We start from the raw sequence: 26872 nt of genomic DNA on the forward strand, positions 1-26872 counted from the left end.
CAGTGTCAGATTTTTATCTGGTAAGGCTCCTGTGAAGTTCCTTGGGATGCTTCTGGTATGGTAATTTGCTGTGTAAATGCATGTTGGCATTGTTGTTGAAGACCAGGCTCCATTAAAGGTGTCCCTGCCTTGTCTCATGCCATTGGCTGCTGGCACCCAATTCTTCTGTTGTTGGTCTTGCTCAAAGGACACAAAACTGTGGTGGCCAGTAATGCAGATCCACTTTTTCTTCAGTCTTTTATTATGCTGTTGGAGTAGTTGAGCGAAAGAAAGAACTTGCATTTATATAGCATCTTTCACGATCTTAGTCCATCCCAAAGTGCTTCACAACTTGTGAAGTAATTTCGAAGTGCAGTCAATCTTATGCAGGAAATGTGGCAGCCAATTTAAGCACAGCCAGGTCCGACAAACAAAGGGCAATGAGATAATGAGCAGTCAATCTGTTTTATCTTTGATGATTATCGGTTTCCAGATAAACATTGGCCAGAACATCTTATACACCAGATTGGAGAATTCCCTGCTACATAAGATCATAAGAAATAGGAGCAGGAATGGGCCATTTGGCCTCTTGAGCCTGCTCCGCCATTCAATAAGATCATAGCTGATCTGATTGTGGCCTTAACTCTACCTTCCTGCGCCCCCAATAACCTTTAACTCCTTTGCTGATAAAAGATCTGTATAACTCAGCCATGAATATGTTCAATGACCCAGCGTCCACTGCTCTCTGGGGTAGAGAATTCCAAAGGTAATTATTTATTTTTTAAATTCATTCATGGGATGCGGGCTTCGCTGACTGAGCCAGCATTTATTGCCGACCCCGAGTTGCCCTTGAGAAGGTGGTGGTGAGCTGCCTTCTTGAACCGCTGCAGTCCATGTGGTGTAGGTATACCCACAGTGCTGTTAGGAAGGAAGTTCCAAGATTTTGACCCAGTGACGGTGAAGGGACAGTGATATATTTCCAAGTCAGGGTGCTGAGCAGCTTGGAGGGGAACTTCCAAGTGCTGGTGTTCCCATCTATTTGCTGCCCTTGTCCTTCTAGATGGTAGTGGCCGTGGGTTTGGAAGGTGCTGTCTTAGGAGCCTTGGTGAATCCCCGCAATGCATCCTGTAAATGGTACACACTGCTGCTACTGTACCTCGGCGGTGGAGGGAGTGAATGTTTGTGGATGTGGTGCCAATCATGCAGGCTGCCTTGTCCTGGACGGTGTTAAGCTTCTTGTGTGTGGGAGCTGCACTCGTCGAGGTAAGTGAGGGGTATTCCATCACACTCCTGACTTGTACCTTGTAGATGGTGTGCAGGCTTTGATGAATTAATGACCCTCTGAGAGATGAAATTCCTCCTTTTGCTCTTCTTTGTTAGAATGGGCCTCGGTGTAGCGCAGGGGTGGGGAAACTATGGCCTGTGGGCCAGATAAGGCCCATTGCTCAATTTCATTCGGACCGCAGCAAGACTGCTAAAATGTAGACCTATGACAGTAGCGCCTTCAAAATAGCATTTATCATCATCGTTATGAATTTGCCTTGGATAAAATTGTCAGCTAAATTACTATAATAGTATTTAACAATGTAATATTCAAATTCAGCCATCACATTAAAACAGTGGGTGAGTTGAACTTTTCTGTATTCTCTCTAAAAAGAAACTAAATTAAGTTTATTTTTGTGTCTGTGATTTTGTCTGTGTGAATGGCTCTTGATGGTAAAAAGGTTCCCTACCTAATGTAGCGTCTCATCCAAAAAAGGCAAGACCTCCGACATTGCAGAATTGCACAGAAGTGCCTCATCGTGTTTATGCTCTGCTCTAGAATAGAATCACTATTTCATAAACACAAGGCTCAGTTTGGGCCAGTAATTGTATAAGGCTGCAATAAATTCATAATTTCAAACAATAATGTGAGAGTTGAGATGGGATGAAACTAGCACTTTAAATGTCTCTATTGCTTCACATAGTTGGAAGAGTGTTGGAGAGCATTTGTATAAATAGCATGAGCTGTATGATGCCAAATTGTGGGACCCTTCACACAAGGTGCCAAAGGAAACATTGTGCACTTAACTGGAGACTAGGCAACACATTTAAATATCAAAACTGGAAAGTAATGCTGTGTAGAATTGCGGCGTTAGAAGAGGCTTAAAATTGTGACGCTTAATTCCCTCGAAACAAAAGGGTTTGATGTGTATGCCATGGTGATGCGTATACACATGCATACATGCAGTTTTTTTCTATATTGGTGAATTTTTGTGTTCACCAGTGTTGATGTGTTGATGGCGGAGGGGGGTTGGTGAGGAGGCGGGGGTGGCAGGAAGGGGCGCACGGATCACTTCTTCAGTAGTAGGTGCCTGGTATCAGTGTCACACCATCAGCCTGGTATATCGCAGGTGGCTTTAGATTGGAACTACCTCCACGCGTTACACCTCAATTGCTGACTCCAAACACCACCGACTGCTTAGTGTGCTATTCTCTCCTCTTACACCAGCCATGCTTTTTTGTCTTTGAGTAATGTTGCCATTTAGACCTGAATTGACAGTGATGGTACATTTTCACTAGGTATGGGTTGACTATTTGAAGTTATTTTGTATAGGGCTCTTGCAACCAATAAGACTTTGTTCCCGTCAGTCTGGACTGGATGTGAACTGTGTGCTTCACCCACTTTGCCACTAATCCTCATACTTTTTAATTTTGCACCACACTTTAGATAACTGTGAAGATGTGTAGCACTTCCTGCAGTGTTTTTTTTAAACAAGCGTGGTACACCTAATTTGGTGCAACATTAAATCTGTTACCTTGGAACTTGGGGGAAGAATTTTGGAAATTGAGGTGTCCAAAATGTTCCCTAATAAAGAGACATTACCCTGTTAACAGGAAAAAGAAAGACTTGCATTTATATAGTGCTTTTCATGACCACTGAACACCCAGTGAAATACTTTTGATATGTAGTCTCTGTGCTGTAGGAAACATGGCAACCAATCTGTGCACAGCAAGCTCCCACAAACAATCTGTTTTTGTGACGTTGATTGAGGGATAAATATTGGCCAGGACACCCCTGCTTTTTCTCGAAATAGTGCCAAGAGATCTCTTACGGCACATTCACTCCAGCAGGCAGATGCAACCCCAATCTAACTTCTCGTCTGAAAGATGACACCTCTGATGGTACAAACACTTCCTCAGTACTGTACTAGAGTGCCAGCCTTGATTTTTGTGCTTGAGCCTTGGAGTGAGACTTTAACCCGAAACTTGGTGATTCAGAGGCAAGAGTGCTACCAACGTTTTTTTTTAAATTGCTGTTTAGCATTAGGCCAGATTCCCCCCAAATAGGGCTGTCACTGCATGCCTCGGTTGGTAATACTCTTGGCTGTAAGAGAGATTATGGGTGCAAGTTCCAATCGAGACTAGAGCATAAAAATCTAGGTTGACACCCCTGGCCAGTGCTGCACTGTCTGAGGTGCTCTATTCAAATAAGATGTTAAATGAGGCTCCATCCTCTCGGGTGAATGTAAAAGATCCCATGCCACTATTTCGAAGAAATGCACAGAAGTCCTTCCCAGTGTCCTGGCCAATATTTAACCTACTAACAAATTATCTAGTCGTTTATCACATTGCAGTTTGTGAGACCTTGCTGTGTGCAAATTGGATGCGGCGCTTCCTACATTACGACAGTGACTACACTTCCAAAGTATCTCATCGGCTATAAAGCACTTTGGTTTTTCCTGAGGTCGTAGTGGGCACAATATATCGATGTAAGTCTTTTTTTTTCTTAATGTTGAAAGAAAAACTTTGAGAAGAGGGCACTGCACACTAAACTACAGTTTTTCTGCCTGGGTGAGACACAAGTTTGTGGACCGACCACGACGTGTGCCACATAAATGATTGTGTGAGACTTGTAAAGAAAGTAAATCAACACACAGTTGCTGTCATCATTCGGCCTCCTGATATCTGACTACAGTGAAGAGGCCTGGCTAGGATCAGGTTGCTTGCCCACGGTTGGTGCCGAGCGTTGGAGTAGGTGTTGTGGGGCGTGAGAAATGGAGAAGGTAAGAAGAGAGAATGAAAACCCTTCCATTAAGAAGAAACAGATGGATGTTTCCTAAGACAGAGTTTGAACTGGATGGAGCCTCTCACGCTAATAAACCTTGGGGAGAAGAACTTGTGCCCTTTTAGAAAAAGAGGTAATTTAATCCTGCTCCAGGTCCACAGCCCCTTGCAACTGTGGAAAATCTGTGTGATCTGAAAAGTGCCTGGCAGAGAAATTAAGATGTACAATATTAAAGGACTATCCTGCACGGCAACAGAATTGGGATTGTTTGAATGAAAAATTTATCAACAGGAAAGGGATTTGAAGATATTAATTCTCAGGGTGAGCTTTGTTAGCTCAACGTAAACCTGGAAAATGTCAATTGTTAATGCGATTTAACTCTGAAAAATAAATGCATTCAGCAGGATGGTTACTCTGCAAAGATGCACACCATATGGAACACACAAAGTGACATGAACCAGACAAATTACAGGAGTTGTCAATTTGGCTCAGCCCTTTTTTGTTTAGCAAATCACTGTTGCCTTGCTTCATGTGAACTTAATGAAAACTAGCTTTTTATTTTGTCCATTGTTGTTGTACGTGGCAGCATCTTAAAAATGGTTTTGTGTGGTTGCTTTGTTTTTGTTAGCCTCCCCTTCTTTCCCTTCTGCTCCATGATACCTCTGTGTCATACGCATTCCCTGGTTAAGGTAAGTGGGAGCTTAGTTAGCACCCATGTTTGTCTCAACAAAAGTCTTTCTGCAAAAGAGATATACAAAACCAGCCCAGTGCTACTTTTTCTTTTGCGTGCTGTAGGCTCCCCAGCTCTCTCTTAGGATGGTTTGGGGTGGCCTTCCCAATTTACTGTGGCTCCCCCCTCAACCCCCCTCAGCCTCCCCCCACCCCCCATCATCTCTCTTTCTTTAAAATCCCCTTTATCTTCTGTTGATCAGCAATTCCCCACTAGTCATCATCTGCCCTTGTAACAAGTCATCAAGATAGAAAGTTCATAATGCTGTGGATTTCCTCTTGTTTTTATCTATTTTTAAATAATGCTTCCTTCTATTGCAATGTAATGTTCTGTTGTGGGAGGGAGCTCACGTATTGCATAAAGATAAAGGGAAACTTTTGTCCCCTCTGATTACTTTCCTCGTTTTTCCCATACACTAAGCGCAAGTTTAAGTTGTTGCACATGCCCCTGAAAGATTGAATCAGTCGATCTATAAATCAAACATAATTATGCTTTTTTAATTTTTAAAATCATACATCTTCAAAATGAAAGTGACTCATTTAAAATAAATTATTTCAAGAGCTCATTATTTTAATGAACTAAAAAAAAAATTGCATGATAGTCTGGTGACACAACTCTACTGGTGCAGGAACCCAACTGTGCCTCATATTGGTAAGCTGCAGCTCTCCCCTATGACTTCCTAATGTGGTGAATTCCCAATCTCATTCTGGGCTGGTTTTGTATTTTAATTACATTTTCATTGTTACATTGGTTACATTTATCACTGCCCTCCTGAATTAAACAGTTGTTTTTTCACATCTCTCCAGAGAGTCTCAGAGACACTTAGTGTTTTGTTAATCGCTCACGTATTTGGTGCAGTGTAGTTTCTTATTCTCAACATGCCTTTGATTTAACTCCAGCTCAGTGCCACCAGACATTGTACACAGTGCGTGTTATGGGAGAAGGAAGGGTTAATAATTCTGATAATGAAAAGTTTCCTTCATGGCTTTTTTGGTGTGGTAGAAATTATACTGGTCATTTTTTTAAAAAAAAGAGTTAGGTCTCTTTTATAAATTGCATGTTCATTGGGAACAAAACTGATAATGAAACTCTTTTTTAGTCAGAATTTGTGTGAAGTTTTTGTCATAAATGTTAACTGTGTTCTGATTTTTGTCCCTTCAATGGACCCAGACAAGATGTCTATCAAGTTGATTCTGATTTCGATTTGCCTCTGAGTTAGAAAAAGAAAGAACTTACATTTATATATAGCTCCTTCCACAATGTCAGGATCTCCCAAGGTGTTTCACAACCAATAAAGGACTTTTTGAAGTCTAGTCCCTGCTGTTATGCAGGAAATGTGGCAATTTGCCATAGCAAGATCCAGCTATATAATAATGACCAGATAACTTTTTGTTGGTGTTGGTTGAGGGATAAATATTGAATTTTTAAGACTACTATGATATAATTTTTACTTAATTATTAAAATATTAAAGACCTTGTTTATTTGAATTCTGTCCAGAGAATATTTATGTTCAATAATAAAAAATGATAAATTACATCACTTGGTAAAGATGCAAAGTTGGCTAACTGGATGGAAAGGGTTGCAACCGGGGAAAATACCTTCTCTGGTGCACTATCCTCCATCACAGTATATCTTTGGCCTTGTCTTCAAGTCCTTCTGCAGTCTCATCCCACCCATTTTGATCCATCTTAGAGTCATAGAGTTATACAGCACACAAACAGGCCCTTCGGCCCATCGTGTCCAGGCTGGCCATCAAGCACCTATCAATTCTAATCCCATTTTCCAGCACTTGGCCCGTTGCCCTGTATGCTATGGTATTTCAAGTACTCATCTAAATACTTATTAAATGTTGTGAAGGTTCCTGCCTCTACCACCCCATCAGGCAGTGTCCTCCAGATTCCCATCACCCTCTGGGTGAAATAAATTTTCCTCAAATCCCCCCCAAACCTCCTGCCCCTTGCCTTAAATCGATGTCCCCTGGTTATTAACACCTCCACTGATGGGAAAAGCTTTTTCCTATCTACCTTATCTATGCCCCTCATAATTTTGTATACCTCAATTAGGTCCCCCCCCTCAGCCTTCTCTGCTCTAAGGAAAACAACCCTGGCCTATCTAATCTCCCTTCATAATCATTTGTTCTAGCCCATATCTTTTCCCCACTTTTGGTTTACTACTCACTTCACGCTGCTCAGTTGTTTGGATGCAGCGGCCCTGCTCTTTAAAAATTCTTCCTTAAACAGCTTTGTCTTGCTACCACTGTATTTCTTCAAAACCTTCTTAGAATCTTGTCTCTTTGCTAAGCACAATCCAGCTATTCCTGTTTGCTGCTCAGTGTCTTTCTTTTCCTTGTTACTGCAGTAGCAGGTCATCGTTGGCTGTCTCTCTATTTGAGGATGACGTCTACTCAGGGGGTCACGGGTTTCTGCCATGGGTTCTTCATGTGACTAAACAGGCCGACTCTCAACTCATGGATCTTTGAGTGCATGGGGCAGGATGTCCCAGCAGGTAGTGGGATGCGGAGTGCAGAATTTACTTCCATTTGTTTTCTTCTCTGCTGCTGTTCCGCCTCATCATTAAGATGTGTAACTCAAAGTATGATGTAGCTTGATGGACAAGTTGTCTCCATTTTGAGCGATTGGAAGCAAGTTCCTCCCAGTCATTAATGTCAATGCTGCTGAACTTCAAGGAGAGTGTCTTTGAAGTGTTTTCTTTGTCCTCCCCCGGAATGCTGGCCACTTGAGCACTGAGATAACAGGACCTGGCAGGGGAGACACTAGTAGGTATACTAATATTATTTATGTAAATCATTTGTTTTTTTCTCCATTTGACTAAAGTTAGAAAGTAGTTAGAGGCCAGAACACTCCACACCTATCCTGTAACATGTACCACTCTTTGCATTCCACTTCCTTTGTGTTGTCTTATTGCGCATGCCTTTTTAAATTTGACCCCAATATTAATTCCTCATGGGTCGATATCCATTAACCTCTTGAGATACCGCTATACGGTTCTCCAAGCTATGGATTCATGGCTATAGACTCTTGGCTAAGCACTACCCATGCAATAAATGCCCAGTTTATCTTAGCTGCTATGTAATGGAAATACATAAATTATAAAAACATCAGCTGCAACTTTAATGGTCACAAAATTGAGCATATATCTTGGATTTGGCACACCAGAAGCATCCTTAGCAGTGCTTTGTCTCCTGTTTAATTGATTTGTGGTGGGCTAAAAACGATGGATTAATTGGTTGCTGATTGAAAGATATTGCAATATTCTTCCCAAAGGAGTTGGAAAGTTCCATTTAGTTGCCTTGCAGAGAGCTGAGAAATCTTGACATATAGCTCAACACTCGGTTGAAAGTCATTACTGCTGCCACCGATACTCTGTTCTTTACCTGATGCCACATAACACACCTTGTTGCAAACTCACAGTACAATCATGGCAGTTGTGGGGTTCATTTATTTTTAATACTCCAGGTGTTTTTACAAATGCTATTCTATCTTTCTTTATGTTGGGCATTTTTTTAGTAGGAGTGTGTACTGAACGACAACTACCTGCCTACCTGAGGATTGCTGATTCAGTTTGTGCACATTCCTGGTGTTCTGATCCCCATAGAGACTGATAAAAAGAAATTCAAACTTCCAGTTGATGGCTGAAGGGATGTCTCAAGGTTTCACATTTTAAGGCTTTTACTGTAACAAACCAACTAAAAAACACCATAGACTAAATACTATTTTTGTAGTTACCAGCATGGTAACTTGTAGTTCCAGACTGTCTTTCACAATGAGTGCTTTTCTTTGAGATTCTCCCTCTAGTGCAAGCCAGATTAATTTTCCAGCCTTGTTTTAAATCCTCACAAATTTGGTCTTTCCAATCCGAGTGTGAACTCCCACCCGCGTACCTACGTGGTGAATCATAGAGACTTTTGGCCTCTAGCTGCCCCCTCATTCCCTGATTCTGGAAGACTGCCTGTATCTGTGAGTTTCAGGGATACTTTGGAAACCCTTCCCCTCTCAAAACCCATATCCATGGCAATGTGGATCATATGGACCTTGTATCCAGATAGAAATGCCCATTAGCTATCCTTGAGACCTCAACTCTCTTCTCTCTCTTATCTTAGAAGTCTTGGAAGCCACCCACCTTTCTGGCTTGGAAATATACCACTGTTCCTTTACTGTCAGTGGGTTAAAATCCTGGATCTCCTTCCCTAACAGCAGTGTGGGTGTACCTGCACCATGTGGACTGCAGCGGTTCAAGAAGACAACTCAACACCACCTTCTCAAGGGCAATTAGGGATGGGTAATAAATGCTGGTCTAGCCAGCGAATTTCACATCCCTTGAACGAATATTTTAAAAATGGACAGTTTCAAGCATAACATTCTCAGCATCTTCCTGGGACTTTGGAGACTAGCAGTCTAACCACTGTTAACACAGATGTTGCTGCCATTGTCTCCAAGTGTGAATACCTTGCACCTTCTTTCCAGCAAGACAATTGGGGGTCTCTTTAATCTTTAACAGCCATGTCACCCAGGCCTGTTGTTAGGCAGACTTCAGAAGAGGTCGCATGACCCCCTTCATTTTACCCTAAATTAAAGACACAGTCCCAAAACATCATAATCCTATAAATTTCCAAATTGTAACGCTGGAGGTTTTTTGCCAGATGATCATTCGCCAACATGCTCACTGCCTGGTGCAATAGTGCATCTCCAAAATACTGTAACTATTAAATCAGAAGCATTCAAAGAAGATGATGAATCACATCAATCTTTTACATTTACATTACCTTTATGTATTTTTTCTTGTATCTCTTTACTCGAAGCAGTGTCCAAGGAGATTCATTTTGAATTACTGGAGACACCAAGACAATCCTAAAGAGTTGGCAACCCTAACCTACCCCTTCAGAAGGAGCGGGCAGTTCACCCTGATCGTTTTCCTCTGTCTCAACTCGTGAACATTGGTGACAGAAGGTTAGAGAGTTGGGACTTGCTAACTCTCTAACCTTGAGGGTAATGTGTGCCAATGTTGGGGGGAAGATTTAAATGAAGTTATTTAGAGTATTGTGTTCCTCCTTGGACCCATCTATTTGACAGGGGAACCATTATGGTGGTTGTTGTAGAATCTTGGAAATTACTGCACAAGGAAGAAGTTATGTGGGCCACTGTCCCTGTGTGCTGGAGAAGCCTCAGTCACTTGGCAACCTCAATGAAGGCTACGACTTTGTTCACCAGGGTTGCATTGTAGCCTGTTGCTAGGTTTTTAGAATTGCTGGTGGCCTGGATTTTCTTAATTTCTCCAAGCCAATAGCCAATCCCCCACCACACCACCTCCTCAGTGATGCCATGCTGTGGGAAGCATGCTAATGAACTGCTACTGCTCTTCTGTAATTCCTCACTGCTGAATGAATTTAAACTTGAGGTGAGGTGGAAGCAGGATTTGATCCATAATTACAATGGCTCAGTATATCTTCTGACTCCCGCTCCCTTGCCAAGATTTATCATTATCTTGTAACTTACAGAGGCCTGTCTGCTGTTTTTTTTAAATTTTCTTGCTATAATGTACTATATTGCTTCATGCCAGCCATATCTATTTATTAAAGCATTGGTCCAAACTTCCTTTTTGTAGAGAGTTTAATCTTCTGCCTCTGTACCTTCATCAGCTCTGGTCATTGTACAGAGGTGTCCATTGCGCTCACCACTGATTGACAACAAAGTCCTAAAAAGAATGAGGAGGGGAGAAAAGGGTAACGTCTTAAAAGTTAACTCAGTTATCAGGAAACTCTGATTTCAGTTAATTATTTTCGGATGCAACAATGCAGCTTTTCCGCCTATTTATTTATTTGGGAAATGAATTGTCACGAAGTTGTTGAACATCAAACTTACACTGAATACAAAGCTAGAGTATTTGAGTATGAACATAAAGTATTTTTGGAGTGAAATTTGGCTATTTGAATAAAGTGGCATTGACAAATTATGCAGTTGTGATATGAAAGGATTTCTGGCAATGTTTCGATGCATGAAAATTGGTGCCAAGCCCCACTTTTGCCACTTGTGCAAATAACCAATGGTACAGCCACCCTCTCATCAGAAGCTTCTTTTGTCCGTCCTGATCTATTGCTTATAACAGGATTCCACTTCAACCAGACTGAGAGATCTATTCTTGGGCGTATGGGATAAATTGCATTTGACGTTCAGTGAAATGGCGATCAAAAGAAATTGTATTTTCTTGATTGTTAGTCGTCTCCTGCAGGCTGTCAGTTTTTCTGCTGGCCCCGATACCTGACTGTGACAGGCTTTTAGTTATTTCAATCCCAGTGATGCGCTTTTGCATGCCTGTTTATATTAAAACAACACACTTTAATGGGCTCACTCCATCTGTGTGCTTCCATTTAATTTGATTAGCTTAAAGTTGGTGACAGGGCAATACATCAGTCATAATCGATCCTATTAGTATGGAGATGATATGAATGCAAATTGCACTGATGTCTCACTGCAAAGATATCAGAGTATATTAACAATTATAAATATATCCCTACTTCTTTGTGCAATTCAGCCGCAATAAACTGAACAGCATTTTCCATATGACTACTTGTTTGGTGTCAAGGAATCACCTGTATTTTAATAATTCCTGCAAGGTTTGTAAGTTTTTGGTCACTGGCAGTGCACTATGCATTTTTGATCCAGACTCAACCTATATATCAGGAATTGTATTAGCTGGGGAAGTGAAGAAGTGATTACTTTTACAAGAGACCCATGAGCGTCCCTGAATGTTGCTTGCAGAGTCATTTTATCTCCCAGCTTCAACCCTTGCACCCCAACCCCTAAACAAACTGGGCTGTCGGGTTTATGGTCGGGGGGAAGCATCTTAAAAAAAAATTGAGCCTGGTTTTCCTTTCACGTTTTTCAAAAAACTGGCAGAGATTTGACTGAGACACCTAACTGGCCTGGTGGAATGGATGGTGTTACAGGAGGATATCAAATGCATGCTCTCCAATTGGACACTCTCTTGACATTGCAAAAATTGGAAAAGTATTTTCGCAGATTTCATGTATTTTAAGTTGCTCTGTGGTCTGCACAAGTAACTTTGTTTAATTTCAAAGTATGTGGTTTGTGAGAGCACCGGCATTTCTGTTGTTTGTACTCATGTTTTGGGAGGTTCAGTGGTTTATTTGGGGTGGAAGGTATGTGACAACAGGATAGATAGATAACAGAGCAGGGTTGAAATGTATATTTTGATCCCTCTTCCCACCCCTTGTAGAGTAAGTTCCTGCTCAGGCTTGGTGGGTGGGGCAGAAGGGTAAGTGGGAAAAGGTATTGATCAGGAATCAGTAACTTTCCACAGAACAGTATTAATTCTGGCTGCCACTAATCATTGGATCGGCAAGGGTTTGGCAACAAATTCGCATCCTTTCAGTTTGGGAATCTTGCGCCAACTGTAAGGGGCAGAAAAATAAAGAAGGGAGAATTAAAACCTATTTAAGATGGCAAAACAAAACACTGTTTTCAAACCACCCTTGTTAAGACCGTGAATAATTATACCAAGATTTTTCGACAATTAACAGGAGTCAAGCTAGGCCCCAAAACAAAAAAAAAGGTAGATTGTTTCTGACTAGCTCTGGTCATTTATGATGCCGATCAGTCATAATTAATTACTATTTCAATGCAGCAGCACCAGGAGAATAAACGAAACGTGGCGAACGTTAAATTAAGTGAACTAACACAGGTGATTTAAAGTGTCACCAATCCCCAATATCAGCCATGTTGCATTCTGTGTTGATTCGCTGAGAGATTGACAAGATTTTAAATGGAAATTGTGGTGTGGAAGCCTTTGATTTTGTTTTTATCATAAGTAAATGAATTAATTTACCATGCGCACGGCATTATACATCTGCTTGTCACCTTGCCAGTGGGGTAAGCTCTTTACGAACAGATGCCTTAGCCGTGTCATTGCATTTGACAGCATTTTGATTCCCTTGTCAGATACAATTTACGGCTAATCAGATTGCCTTATTTTATGCCGTGGGTTGCGCATGAGAGTGAGATCCCTTCCACCGTCTCCCCACCCCATCCCCCTTCAGCAGTCCACCTGTTCATAGTGGCTGCAAATCATTTCATGCAGGTAGGAGACATGAGCTCCAGCATTCATTTACCGAATGGCCGGTGATATGTTAACGTGACTTCTATCCAGGCTGCTCGTGTTACTCACCAAAGACCCAGAAGAATTTTTTTCTCTTCTTTTCCTAGCTTGACAAGGAGCAACCAGAAAGTACATTGACAACATTTCTGGGGAGAGGCTGTGTAATTATAGAAATAAACCTACTTCTGTGGCAAAGCCTGGGATCTGTCCCCAGAGTGGTAGGAAGTGGACCTGTTCCTTGTTGGCCCAGAGTTTGCAAGAATGGGGCATTTTGCCGCATGCTCTATTAGTAACATTTTCTAGCGAACTCATATAATAGACAGAGCATCTGAGACTTTCGTGAATGATGGAGCCAAGAGTCTATCTCCTTAAATCAGTGAGAATTTAAGGATTGAGTAAGGAAACAGAAGAACAACAGAGAAGATAGGATGAATTAGAGTCAAACCAGGTGCAGAAAGGGAGGGAAAGAAAGATTAGATTATAAGAGAGAGGAAAAAGACAAAAGGAAATCAAGCAAAAAAAATTAAATTTGAAAAATTAAGATTTCTAAGAAGAATTTTCAACATGCAGGAATGAGACTCAGTTTAAATCGTCCACTGTCTGGGCTGAAGAGGTTGTTTGGCTTTGCTCAAGCTGTTGAGTGTGAGCTCTAACTTCTTGCAATGAGTTTAATGAGTAGAACCTGGCAAGCTCACCTCTATGGGAATGGGGGAGAGGGGACTAAAACCAGAGGCTGAGTCATACAGTACCTCTTAGAAGCTTGATGGATTCCTAGCTACCAAGGTGGTGTACCTGCCCAGAGACAGAAGAGATGCCCTAATGCAATTCTTTTGTTACCACATCTCAAAGCATTTTAAATGGATCAATGGAGCCTCAAATATACTACCTATTCCATTTATTTTTAATTTCCCCCTGATTTCATTCCAAATGATGCACATGTAAAACGCCAGACTGCAACTTTAAAACAAGAATGCATGCATGGGTTTTATTGTTCTCTTATTGTGTTACCAAAGAATCATGGAATCTTACAACACAGTAGGAGGCCATTCTGCCCATTGTGTCTGTGCAGGCTCTCTGAAACAGCTATCTAGTTAGAATCAATCCCCTGCCCTTTTTCCAAGCCCTGCAAATTCCAGATTGCAGCAATTCACTACACTTTTTAAAAAAAAAGTCTCCCTTTGGTCCATTTGCCAATTATCTTCGATCTGTGTCATCTGGCTACTGAATCCCCCCCCCCACCTCCAACCAGTGGTTAGAATTTTGCCCCATGTACTCTATCAAAACCCTTCATACTTTTGAACACCTCGGATAAATCGCCTCTTAATCTTCACTGCTCGAAGCAGAGCAATCTCTCCTGCTGTGGGACACCCCTTGTGTTTCTCTCCCGCAACTGAATTGATTTCCAGTGTGTCTAAGAACTCTATGCTATAGACCATGCATTGACTATTTCAGTCAGCCTTCTGGTGAGGGAAATGGAGGAAGAAAAATCACCAGTTGAGATCACTTTCAAATTTTGTGACTAAGGAACACACTTTAGGTGGGGAGTGGGGAGACAGGATTGGTGGAGGGAATTTTATCCTGTCACACTCAACAAAGAAGTGCTGGAGAGAGGGAAACATTTTCCACCATTCCGCATCGTGAACAACCTTGATGTTAACGAATAAAACAAAGCAGAACAATAAAAATTGTATTTTTTTTAAAGCCAATTGGTAAAATTAAAAATAAGGTTTGACACCATTTTACATATTAATGGATGGCAAATAATTAATGTAGGTTTAGTCTCTCATCTTACAATGAATGTAAACCTGTGTAGTGCAGTTCACAGGCAGCAAGAAAAAAAAACAAATCATTCTTCAATTACTCCTTAATTTTCCTAGATCAAAACATTAGAAGATTAGTAATGTCACATTGATTTATCTTTCATTATAAGATGACAATTTTTCATATTCCAACCAGCTCATTAAACCTGCTTTATTTAACTCTTTGAGACCTTTCTCCCCTGGTAATGTTTTGAAATGTTGCTGCAATTGCCCCTTTCTTTTTTGTTCCATCTCAGCTGAAGGCACAAGCCCAGCTTGGGATATAGTTTGACTGTTGCTGGTAGCCAGCTTTCCCACGCCTGATTTGGGGAGTGCCAGTTAGCTATTTGACACCAAAGAACATCACAGCTGAGCCTAATTCTGTCTTTGCCCAGTGCCTGTCACCATGCTTGTTTCTCAGTAGGGGGGTCAATGGATTGTGACCAGGGATAGGAAACAGTTCATGGCAACAGGATGGTTTGGTTTTGTTTTTCCTTCCTTCCTTAGCCAGAGGAAAACTGCACATCTGTTTGACACCAAACAGCGTCTGTGATTGGCGAGAACCCATAAACTACATGAATATATCGGACTGCAAACCCATTTTCCAAGCCCATGATCTCCACCACCTAGGAGGACATGAGCAAAAGGCATATAGGAACCCCATTGCTTCCAAGTCCCCTTAGTGTCGTATACCATCCTGCCTTGGACATATATTGTTGCTAAGTCCTTACAGCACTTTGGGAGTACCATCATCGTGTGGTCTGCTGAGGTTCAAGAAGAAGGCAAACTAAGACCTTTCTAAGGGTATTTAGGGATGGACAATCCCAGTAAAACAAATTTTTTAAAATTGGTAAAGGCATTTTGCTTCATTGGTTCTGCTTAAGTCTCCAAGCATTTTATGCTAACTGAGGGGACTGATGGGACAAGTGCTCCTCTAACTAAATGGAAGGAATTGCACAGGGGTAAGTTGGAAGTGAGGCAGGGGGTGCGTCATCCTTTTCCCCCATCATATGGAGATTTTCTCACTTTTGTCCCTCCTTTTTCATGAAAAGGGAGTTGCCTGTAACATGTTCCGACCGACCCTGATCCTAGTTGTTCTTGCTTCTTTCTGTGCCACCTTTGAATCAGGTAGAGTGATGGGCATGATCATTGAGTCTATTGCTCCTGCAAGTAAGCCATGTGCTCCCATGGAGATGATCATTGTGTGAGTGATCAGTAGTGATTGCTGTAGCATGTCTCTTTGATATGTTTTAAGATAGTGGGCCCATTGAATTGCAGGAAAAAAAGCTTCCTTTTTAAGGCCTATGTTTTTAACAAAAATGGTTTAATTATTTTGAAGGCTTATCTGAAGGGGCATAAAGCTATAAGATTGTTAATTCAGTAAGTTGTCTTGTGGGAGCATTGGCTCGCTTTTCCACTGTGGCGTGTGAGCTGGCACCCATGAACTTTTCAACTACACTGTGGTGCAGCACCAAAACTAAAGCCATCGGCACTTTCACCATGTAGACTTAGGGTCAGTTGGGCGAAGGGACAGCCTGATGTCTCTTTGGTGCAAGTGGTTCTGCTGGTGGCAATCTTGCCACTGAGTCAGAGAGTTGAACAGTGCAGCACTGAGGGACTGCTGCTGTGCCACGCTGAGACTTTCTTGGTGAACATGGAAGTTCCCATGATACTATTTGAAAATGAGCGGGGGCGTTTTCCCTGGTGTCCTGGCCAATGCTTATCATTCAACTAACATCACTAAAACAGATTATCTGCTCATTCCTGTTATTGGGACCTTGTTATGTGCAAATTGCCTGTTGCACTTTCTATATTACAACCGTGGGAGACCAATGAAGCTAAAAACCTTAATTATTTATTTTTAAGTATGTTTTTTGGGATGTGGACATCACTTGCAAGGCCAGCATTTATTCCTTAGAAAGGTCTTTGCTTGTTGTCTTCTTGAACTTCTTCAGTCCATAGCCCTAAGACTTAATGACAAAATATGTCCAAGTTGGGATGGTGTGTGGCATGTAGGGGAATTTGGAAGCAATGGAGTTCTCATGTGCCTGTTCAGCTATTTCATTGACTGTAAAGCTGGGATGACCTGAAGTTTTGATAGGTGCTATATAAATCCGAGTTCAGCTTTTCTTTTCAATCTATGCACTGAGGCTTGTGTTAGCTTGGTTACTTCCTCAGAGGATATATTTTCCATTTGTTTAGAGATCAATCAGTCGGACAGCAACCTGAATTGTTGCGCCTATTCAAATAGTAAAACGTTCCAAAGCCTTTGACATTTTACTTCATGTGCCCTGTTATGTCTCCTAACATGAAAGTTTTCCAAATGTTTTCCAAATGTCTCTTCTGCTCGATAATTGATGAAATACAGTAAAGGACAGAGAGTCTGGTCATCATTGTTATTGAGGTGCATGAGTCGAGGAAAGAAAGAGAGCACAATCTGAGAGTCAGCAGCCTCCAGACAGGCACACACCAGTCTAGAAGCTGCAGTCTCGTGACTGGATTTAGTACAGAGTCACTGACAATGTGACTAGGGCTGTAGTAAAGAGCTTTGAAACCACCAGACAGCCTGGCTGCAAGAGGGCTGTGGAATGTGTGCCTCCTTTGAGTTGGACTAATCAATCTCTGAGTGACTGGAAAATGTTAGGCCCATTGGACACACTGCAAATCAGTTTGATGTACACAGGTAGTAGCGTCCCAATCAATTTGCATTTTTTGTTTTTGTCATTGCAGTGGCTTCCTGTTAAATTAACCCTCACCAACATGTCACCTACCCGATTCCACCCTGACCCCACCTGCCCCCAAACTCCCCTGCTTGCTGACCTATGTTGGCTCCCGGCCTGGCACCTCTTCAATTAAAAATTCTCATTCCTATATTTGAATCCCTCCATGGCATCACCCCTTTCTATCCCTAAACTCTTCCAGCCCTGCACCCTCTGAGATATCTGCACTCCTCTAATTTTGGCCGCATGCGCACCTCGAATTTTTATTGCTTGACCATGCCTTCGGCTGTCCAGTCCCTAAGCTTTGGAGTTCCTTTCATAAGCTTCGCCGCCTCCCCACTTTTCTATCCCTGTCTCCTTAAAACCTACTTCTTTGACCAAGCTTTTGGTCACCTGTACCTCCTTGTTGTGGCAAATCTTTTCTGGCTACAATCATTTGAACCACAATGGGACGTTCTATTGTGTTAAAGGCGCTATAAAAATGCAAGTCGTTGTTATCTGCCAGAAACCCGTGCCAAGCTCCAAGGGATTTTTCCGGTTTGTAAATTTATTTCAAGTTTCTCCCAGTTTTATTTCCATATGCATCTTTTAAAAAAATCTTCTACCCTTTGTTTTATCTCGTTTCAGAAGATTTATGGAATCCGAACTATTCGTTGCCGCCTTTGAAATTGCGGGTCCCGCTGAATTTTTTAGCATAAAATTGGAATCAAAGCAGACAAGCTTGATGCGCCGAGGAGTGTGATTGAGTGTGCTTTGTATTAATGGTGCTGCGTATTTTCAAATTTGTAATTCACATAGATGCACATAAATCACAGTCGGAGCTGAATGTGTTCATTTTTGCATAATATTGCTTTAGTGAATGTTGGTAGCACTTTGTGTGGGGGTGGGTGGTGCCAACAATTTAAGGATATCTACAAGTCTGTAGCATGCATGTTTGTGTCTGCACTTGTGCGCTATTTGTTTGGACCCAGGCTTTATATTGATGTTAGAGGGAAAGGGAGAATTGAGTGAAAGACTAGCTGTTTTCCCAGAGGAAGTAAAAATGGATGTTGACCTACCATGGGTCATTCTCATATTCTTTATAGCATCTGGCTACAGTCGGTGGATCGCCGAATGCTGAATAGTATGATTCGTCCTCCTTCCCCCCCACCCCCTCCCCTCCCCAACCCCCTCATCCCGTTTCCCCCCCTCCATTCCTCTTCAAACTGGGAGTAGAAAATGGTTCACTGGGGCGTGAACAGGGAAAAGTAACCTTTTAAAAAAGGGTAGAAGTGTTGAAAGATGCTGCCTAAATGGAAGTGAAACTATTTGGTGGCGGGCATTCAGAACCAATCATAATTATTTAAAACCCTGATGTGCCTGTCAAGGTGGGAGCTACAGCACTAGGGAATTAAATGCTTTCTTATTTTCGGCGCCATATCCACTGGCTGTCGTGTTTCCTACATGACAGCAGTAACTACTGAATCAAAACCTTTCATAATTTTAAAAACTTCCACGAGGTCAACCCTCAGCCTTCTATTTTGAAAAGTACTTCTTTCTTTCTTTCTTTCTTTCTTTCTTTCTTTCTTTCTTTCTTTCTTTCTTTCTTTCTTTCTTTCTCTCTTTCTCTCTTTCTCTCTTTCTTTCTCTCTTTCTTTCGTTCTTTCTTTCTTTCGTTCTTTCTTTCTTTCGTTCTTTCTTTCTTTCGTTCTTTCGTTCTTTCTTTCGTTCCATCCATTCATTGCCTTTGACATAGGATTCATTATTCTGTGATTTTTTTTCCCCAAAAGAACTGTTATGTTTTCTGTTACATATTGTAAGCAAAAGTGAAATGAGGTGGGGGGGGAGGTGGGATTGAGAGAAAATATTTAGCGGACTGTGTATGTCGGTGGGTGGATTATGAGTTTCAGCTAATTTGACTGATGGTCATTTTGCTTGTTTGAGGAGGGCAGAGAAGAATAGTGATTTTTATTGAGCCAGTTTTCACATGATGCGGTAAGGATTTACCTTTGAAGAGTTCTATATGCACCAGAGAAGAACAGGAGTAGAATCTTTCTGCGCATGTGCACAAAGCACAACTGGTTTATTTTAGATAGGCATTGTAAAGGACTATTTGTCTTTTTAAAAAATCTACTCCCGACGGATGTCTAGAGTAGCAGCACTTAAAGTTAAATACTCCAAAAGAAAGCATATGTGACAGGCTGATGAAAGCCTAGTCTGTAACTTGCCCTGTCAAACATAATGGTTTTTCAGCGTGGTATCTCGAACTTTCCAAACGTACAGTGAGCTCAGTGTGGCTGCACATTATGCATCACATCAGTTGGATAAACCTGCTAACATTACTATTAAGTGTCGTCTCCATTAGCAAACCTTTGATGTAAACTTTCAATTGCATTGTAGCTGGGTTTTAGAATTTGAACCCAATTTGATTGATCCTTGAGGAATCGTTTAGAGGGAGCTCTGGGGGATTTGAGGGACAGCCAACTAGCTTTTCTGGAAAGCTGGGAATGTCCCCAAGAGAAAAAAGTGCAGCAACAAAATCAGTATGTGGAACAAGAAATATTATTACTCTGATTTGTGCTTGCCTCTTCCCACGGACCAATTTGCATTGTCTTCCCTCACTTTAATTGTGGTCCCAAGGCAGGAAACCTAGTATTTTGTATCGTACTTGATGCATGCCTATACTTATCCATTTGATCTGTATTTCCTTGTATAACAAGATATTAGACCCTTTCTAGGTATGATCATAAGTGGGAAAATTTAATTTGCTGTCTGTGAAGAATTCGCTCACCCCGGTAAAGCCAGCTTTCTCTGAGTCGAGAGGATTGATTACTGTAGTAATTATGGTGTTGTTAAATGTTGGACTGTACCTTTAAGAATAGTCTTGTGATGTAAGATCACATGACCTGTGTAAACCAATGTGTTAGCAGCGCAGGCTTTCTCCACAGTCAGTATAGAGATAGAGATGATGTTGAAAGCACGCGTGTAGTTTCTGCTGGCTGTATTGTAAATAAACCCAATGTTTCCACTTAGAAAGTTGTCTGCAGATCAATTCTATAACAAATAGGCAACAAGGCCACACTACAACAGTTACCAGCCCCCAATTGAAGCTGTCTTGAACTGCCCAGAAGAGGATGATGATGGTAACCTTCCACAGGCTGACTTGCTGCCCCTTTTGTGGAAGCTCCTTTGCTTTGGCTTGTCCTTGTCAGGGTTCAGTTTGTGTGGCATGCAGCAATAGCAGCCTGATCCACATTGGAACAAAAAAGGAGGCTCCTCAGCTCCTCAAACCTGTTCTGCCGTTCACTTACATCATGGTTGATCTGTTTCTTAACTCCATCTACCTGTATTGATTTCATATCCCTTAATACTCTTGCCTAGCAAAAATCTATCAATCACTTTTTTTGGATATTTTCAATTCACCCCCCACCCAACCAGCCTCAACAGCTTTTTTGGGGGAGAAAGAGTTCTGAATTTTTGCAACCCTTTGTAGGCAGAAGTGGCAAAAAAATACTTCATAACATCAGCCCTGACCTAGCTTTCATTTTAAGGTTATGCCTAATCCAGTCCCTTCTCCATGATTTCTGCACCCCTCCAGATCTCGCTCTTACACATCCCTAGTTTTCATCGTTCCACCATTGGTCACTGCGCCTTCAGCTGTCCAGGCCTCAAATTCTGGAATTCCCTCCATAAATCTCTTTGCCAATCTGCATTTCTACCTCTCCTCCTTTAAGACAGACATCTTTGACCAAGCTTTCGGCCACCTGTCCTATGTTCTCCTTACATGGTTCAGTGTCGCAATCTGTTTGTTAACACCCCTGCAAAAGAGACATTTCACTATGTTAAAGGCAGTATATAAATGCAAGTTGTTGTAGTGTAACTCGGACACAATAGCTGCAATTCATTCCAGTGTGATGTTTGCAGGGCTTCTGTTGAGAAGGTGATGGGATTGGGGACCTGCTCCTGGGTTAATGCCAGTATTGCTTGTCAGAACAGTGGAAGGCACGTGACAGAGATCTCAAAATGGCTCATGCTCCACTCTGCTCACAGTGACATAGTAAGCCTGTTAAACCTACGTTCCACCTACTCTGGTTTGCCACTGGCCCTTTCCCTGCCGTGCATACGTTTTCTACATTGTCTTGTTTGTTTATTTTGTGGCCCATACTTTTGCATCAACTTGCCAACAAGCCCTCGAGTTTGTTTGGAGTCTTGGAAATTGACTAGGTGTGAGTCAACTATATTCAAAGTGACGATAATATCAAGTTTATCTCTTTTGAAAAGGGATTGCTCATTTTTACGGGGTTGTGTTTTGAGAATCACCAGCAAAATTGTACTTTGTAAAAAGTACGGTTGTGGCTTTTAAAGAATTACACTCTGAAACGATTGTGGAATCAAGCTAAAAAGAGATAAGACACTCGTACATTGTAAGAGAGAGAGAAAAATCGGGGGAAAATTGACTTGAGATCTCCTCTTGCATGGCTTCTTGGCAGATTTCCATTTTAACTCCAAAATTGAAAATTGTCCTGTGACGTGGTGAAATTAAAAACCCCAGTGTACACGAAAGGCAGAATGTTGCAGCAAGTTCAGGGTTTTGAAAGCAATATTACTTCAGTTCATTCAGAAATCACACCTTGCTTAGTTGTTGTGTGAACAAAGCGCTACAATTCAGGTTTCTAGAAGCATGTTTTTCTATCTTCACAATTTGAAGTTTTCTCTTGAGTGGAATTTGGTCCTCCTGATCAGGAAGTATTAACTTTGTAGTGTTTTCTGTGCAGACAGAGTTCGACCCAGGGACAAATGATTCCTGCAGTTGTAGCACAAGGCACACTGGTTTTTATTTGTACTTTATACATGATGTTTCAATCCAATCGATTGAATTCAATCAATTTATGCAGAGATGGCTGTTCAAGTGGAAAGTTCTATTGTTTTTAAGTTCTGTACCCAAATGTTATAGCTCAAGGCTTTTAAAGTGTGGCTGTTTCATCAGCTCAATCGTGTCCTCTTTCTTTTATCCATCCCATCCCTCCATCTACCATCACTCCATCCATCCCCCATTTCTCTTGTTGTATACTGGCCTGAGAAAGGTCACACATGGGCTCAACTGTAAGTAGCCATGTTGAAGACACTTATTTACACCTCCCCAATGGAGAGGGCTGTATAACAGAATGCCCAGTTCTTAGAATACATTACACTCGTCTCCTCCTCCTGCTCTCCCCTCCCTCTCTCCTCCCTCCCTCTCCCCCGTTCCTCCTTCCGTTCTTCACCCTCCTTCTCTCACCACCTCCTCTCTTTCCCCTCACTCTTCTCCCTTCTCCGCCCTCCCCCTCTTACCCCTTCCCCTATCTCTCCCCGCTCCCTATTTGTCCCCCTCCTCCCTCTCTCTTCCCCTTCCCTCCCTCCCTCCCTCCCTCCCTCTCTCTTCCCCCTTCCTCCCTCCCTCTCCCTTCCCCCCCTCCCTCCCTCTCCCTTCCCCCCCTCCCTCCCTCTCTCTTCCCCTTCCCCCCCTCCCTCTTCGCCCCTCCCTCTTCCCCCCTTCTCTCTTCCCCTCATCCCTCTTCCCCCTCCCTTCCTCCCTCCCCCTCCCTCCCTCTTCCCCCTCCCTCCCTCTTCCCCCTCCCTCCCTCTCTTCCCCCTCCCTCCCTCTCTCTCTTCCCCCTCCCTCCCTCTCTCTCTTCCCCCTCCCTCCCTCTCTCTCTTCCCCCTCCCTCCCTCCCTCTCTCTTCCCCCTTCCTCCCTCTCTCTCTTTCCCCTTCCTCCCTCTCTCTCTTCCCCCTTCCTCCCTCCCTCTCTTCCCCTTCCCTCCCTCCCTCCCTGCTTCTTCCCCTCCCCCTCTCTTCCCTCCCTCCTTCCCTTTTATCCCACCCTCCCCCTCCCCATCTCTGCCCCACCCTCTCTCTGCCCCTTCCCTCTCTCTGCCCCCTCCCTCTCCCACCTCCCTTGCTCCCTCCCTCTCTCCCTCCCTCCCCCTCTCTTCCGCCTCCCTCCCTCTCTCTTCCACCTGCCTCCCCCTCTTTTCCCCTCCGTTTCATCTCCTGCTCCCTCTTTTCCCCCAGTCCTCCCTTCCTCACCCTTCTTCTCCCCCACTTCACCCTCCCTTTCATTCCCCCCTCTCTCTATTGCTCATTCTTTCACTTTCACTCACTCACACTCTCCCTCGCTCTCTTTCTCTCAGGGCTGCGTTTTCTTTTGTTGTCTGTCTTTACCAACCAATTAAATTAACTCTGGCCTCAATACAGAAACTTAAGGAGGCACATGATTAAAAAAGAGGTAACTGTAATCCATACTTCAGCTTAGTGACTGGCCATCCTTCCATTTTTTTCACACATTATCTTAATCAGAACACTTCCGGTTCTGGAAGAAATCAGCAGTCATCTCAAAACCTGCACGGGTTGGCTCAGTTTTGCCCAAGATGGCCATCAAATGCCTCAGTGGCGTGCAGCATTCTGAGCATAATATTATGTTAAAGGTGCGACATAAGTGTAAGTTGTTGCATTAAACAGCCTGCTGTGCGCACTAAGATTCATCAATTTCTTTGTTGCCTGTCCCCGCAGCTTGTCGCTGTGTACGAGGAGCAAGAGATGCACCGTGCGGATGAAGTCGCCAATGGCAGCCTGGCAGACAGGCAGAGCCCAGATACCTTCGAGAGCGAGCTGGCAGCTCAGTTAGCGGCTTTTCAGCCCATTACAGGAGAAATCGAGGTCACCTCCTCGGCACTGAAAGGCGGTGAGTCGATGTTGCCTCCGTTTACACTAGTAAAGTGGATTGAATTCATGTTAACTGGTACTAGTGAGCCATTCTCACTCCGGCTGGATTTCAAATCTGTTCACACAATACATGTTAAGCTTAGCTTAAGTCATATAACATGTGTGTGTATCTAATATATGTATGTGCATCTGTGTGCAATTCCTTCCCCCAAGTAGATTTTCTCCCTTGGTGAGCTTATGTCAATGATTATCGACCAGCAAAACTCTCCAGGATCACAACGATTTTGCTACCTTGTTGGAACCAGTTGAAGTCAACTCCTGCAGCTTCCACTTGCCCCTCTTAAGGCCAGTGAGTTCAGCCCACTGAACCCTGGATCCTGCGGGCCTGGTTTGCATAACAATTAACAGGTATTTTAATCTATTAAACCACTGGTGAGGTTTATTCCATTCATTTAAAGCAGGAAAGAATAAACCTGCTGATGTTTCCTGTCTCTGTTGCTTTACATGTTGAGAACAATTTTATTTTAACAGTGAGTTGCAGTGCATCCTTAGGGTGCTGGCTCTGTTGTCTGCATGGTAATCCTCTGGCTCTGTGAATAAACGCACTGCCCGACGAGCCTTACTTGCTCGGCAGTAAAGTGCCAAGTTTGCTCCCTGGAGAGAACCAAATTTAGCTGAATTTTAGCCAGGGCAATGTTGGCACGTCGTAATTTATTTCAGTCATCCTACACTTGGGCGGGTGGAGTAGGAGGAGATTGTTTGCGGGGTTCCTGTTCCTAATGGTTAACCAGTAATCTTTACTGAGTATACGTACTCAGGTGAGTCCAGTTTAGATTCTGCTTCAATGACCTGCGCAGTTTTTTTTTTTGTTTCTTTATTCAATTGTAGGATGTAGGCGTTGCTTGCAAACTCAGCAGTTAGTGCCCCTGAGAAGATGGTGGTGAACCGCCTCATTGAACCACTGCAGTCCCTGAGGATTGTAGTTTTTCATAGCAGTTTTGATACAAGTGAGTGGCTTTCTAGGCCATTTCAAAGGCCAGTTAAGAATCAACCACATTGCTGCAGTGTGGAGTCACATATAGGCCAGACTGAGTAAAGACGGCAGGTTTCCTTCCCTAAAGCACATTAGTGAACCGGTTTGATTTTTTTTTGCAACAACAACAGTTCCTTGGTTATCATTACTGAGGCTAGCTTTTTATTCAAAGTTTATTTAGCTAACTGAATTTGAATTCCCCCAGTGGATGTGGTGGAATTTGAACTGGCAATTCCAGATCATTATAGTCAGGTCTATGGATAACGAGTCCGGTAAAGTTACCACTAAGCAACCGTGCCCTTGAATATTCTATTGATATTCAGGCCCAAACTTGAGCAATGACTACTTGTTGAATACGCAGAGATGATGCCTGTTGGATCACGTAGTAAGGATCGCCACCTTCAGCAGTGGAGGAATGGAAACCGGAATTTAAAAAAAAGAAAGTGGTTGATGTAGCTGTGATTTATTCGTTGGATGTTTTGGCAGATGTAGATTCCCAACATACTGACAGTTATACCCCTCTTATAAAATGAAGACGTGTAGGATTACGTCCTTGGTAATTTGCAATCATACTGTCTATGTTTGATATAAGAGAGGGACGAAAAGGAGCATCTGGGTCACATTAATGGGTTTGTAATCTCTGCTGAGCACTTGGTTTATCTATGTAAGGAAAACACAGGTCGACTGATGAATAAGAAGGAAACAGCAAGTTAAAGCTCACATTGTTTTCTGTGGGAGTGAGAAGTGACCTCTGACTGTCCATGAGGGCCACTGGAAATTTCCAGCATTGATTAGTGAAAAATTAAATGTCTACTTTTTTTTCATGTGTGCTTTTCGCCCCTTTAGACAGTGTTTGTTTTAATAGCTGTAAGTCATACAATGCTTTGAAAACATATCCAATTCCAGCCCTCGCTTTGCTTTGACCACAATGGGCTTGATCTTAAATTTGCATCTTCAAAGCCAAAACGCCTATTGTTTATATTTAGGAGGGATTGGTTGGTGAGTACAAGGTGAAAATTCTGTGGGTAATGTTGAAAATTTGTTAATTTTGATTCTAAGCCTGCCATAATTTTAGGGATGGGCAATAAATGTTGGCCTTGCCAGCAGTGCTCATATCCTGAGAATGAACAGAAAAGAAATGAGCCCTGAGTCAGATGCTTGTTTTCACAGCCATCAGATTGCATAGGAAAGAAGTTTAAAAAATTACACAGATTGACATTGTCAATAAACGAATCGCCTGAGGCTGGGCTGAGTCAGGGACTAGGAAAGTTCCAAGTTATCTCAGACCTGTGCTTGCATCATTTAAATTAGGGCAGCAGTGGAGGAAGGGTTGCCAACCCTCCGGCATTGTCTTCAGGTCTCCAGGAACTAGAGATTAATCACCAAGACACTGCTGAAACTTGCAACTCAGGGGAAAAATAATAGGGGCATCCATTTTTTTTTTTCAGTTTCTTTGAACACTTATTTATTGGTTGTAAAATAATGACAAAGTGCTGGGGGAAGGCTGTTTTACCTATAACCAAGAGTCACCCATTGAGGCAAGTCTCCTTGCTTTCCAGTTTGCACAGGGAGACAAGATGCCACAGGGATTTATTTATCAGGTGTCCACTGACAGGCATGTGGGCAGTGGAGTGGTTGGAGGTGGGAGATCATGTGATTTCATGTCCAATCAGGGTTGGCAACCTTAAGTGGTGCCCAAGTCAGTTTATTTCAGATACTTGCCATGCAGAGTAGACGATAGTTCTG

At 42.5% G+C, this 26872-nt stretch overlaps 1 protein-coding gene across 1 annotated transcript in view; it reads left to right on the forward strand.

The window, feature by feature from the left end:
• LOC144686400 (partitioning defective 3 homolog B-like) overlaps window positions 1-26872 on the forward strand; it is an 877073-nt gene that overhangs the window by 237691 nt on the left and 612510 nt on the right. Inside the window, exon 3 of the mRNA XM_078551550.1 lies at window positions 23941-24112. Within this exon, the coding sequence (XP_078407676.1) occupies window positions 23941-24112 (172 nt within the window). The remainder of the gene's footprint in view (window positions 1-23940; window positions 24113-26872) is intronic.

This window comes from Cetorhinus maximus, chromosome 11 (genome assembly GCF_964194155.1).
Source record: "Cetorhinus maximus chromosome 11, sCetMax3.hap1.1, whole genome shotgun sequence".
Classification (NCBI taxonomy): domain Eukaryota; kingdom Metazoa; phylum Chordata; class Chondrichthyes; order Lamniformes; family Cetorhinidae; genus Cetorhinus; species Cetorhinus maximus.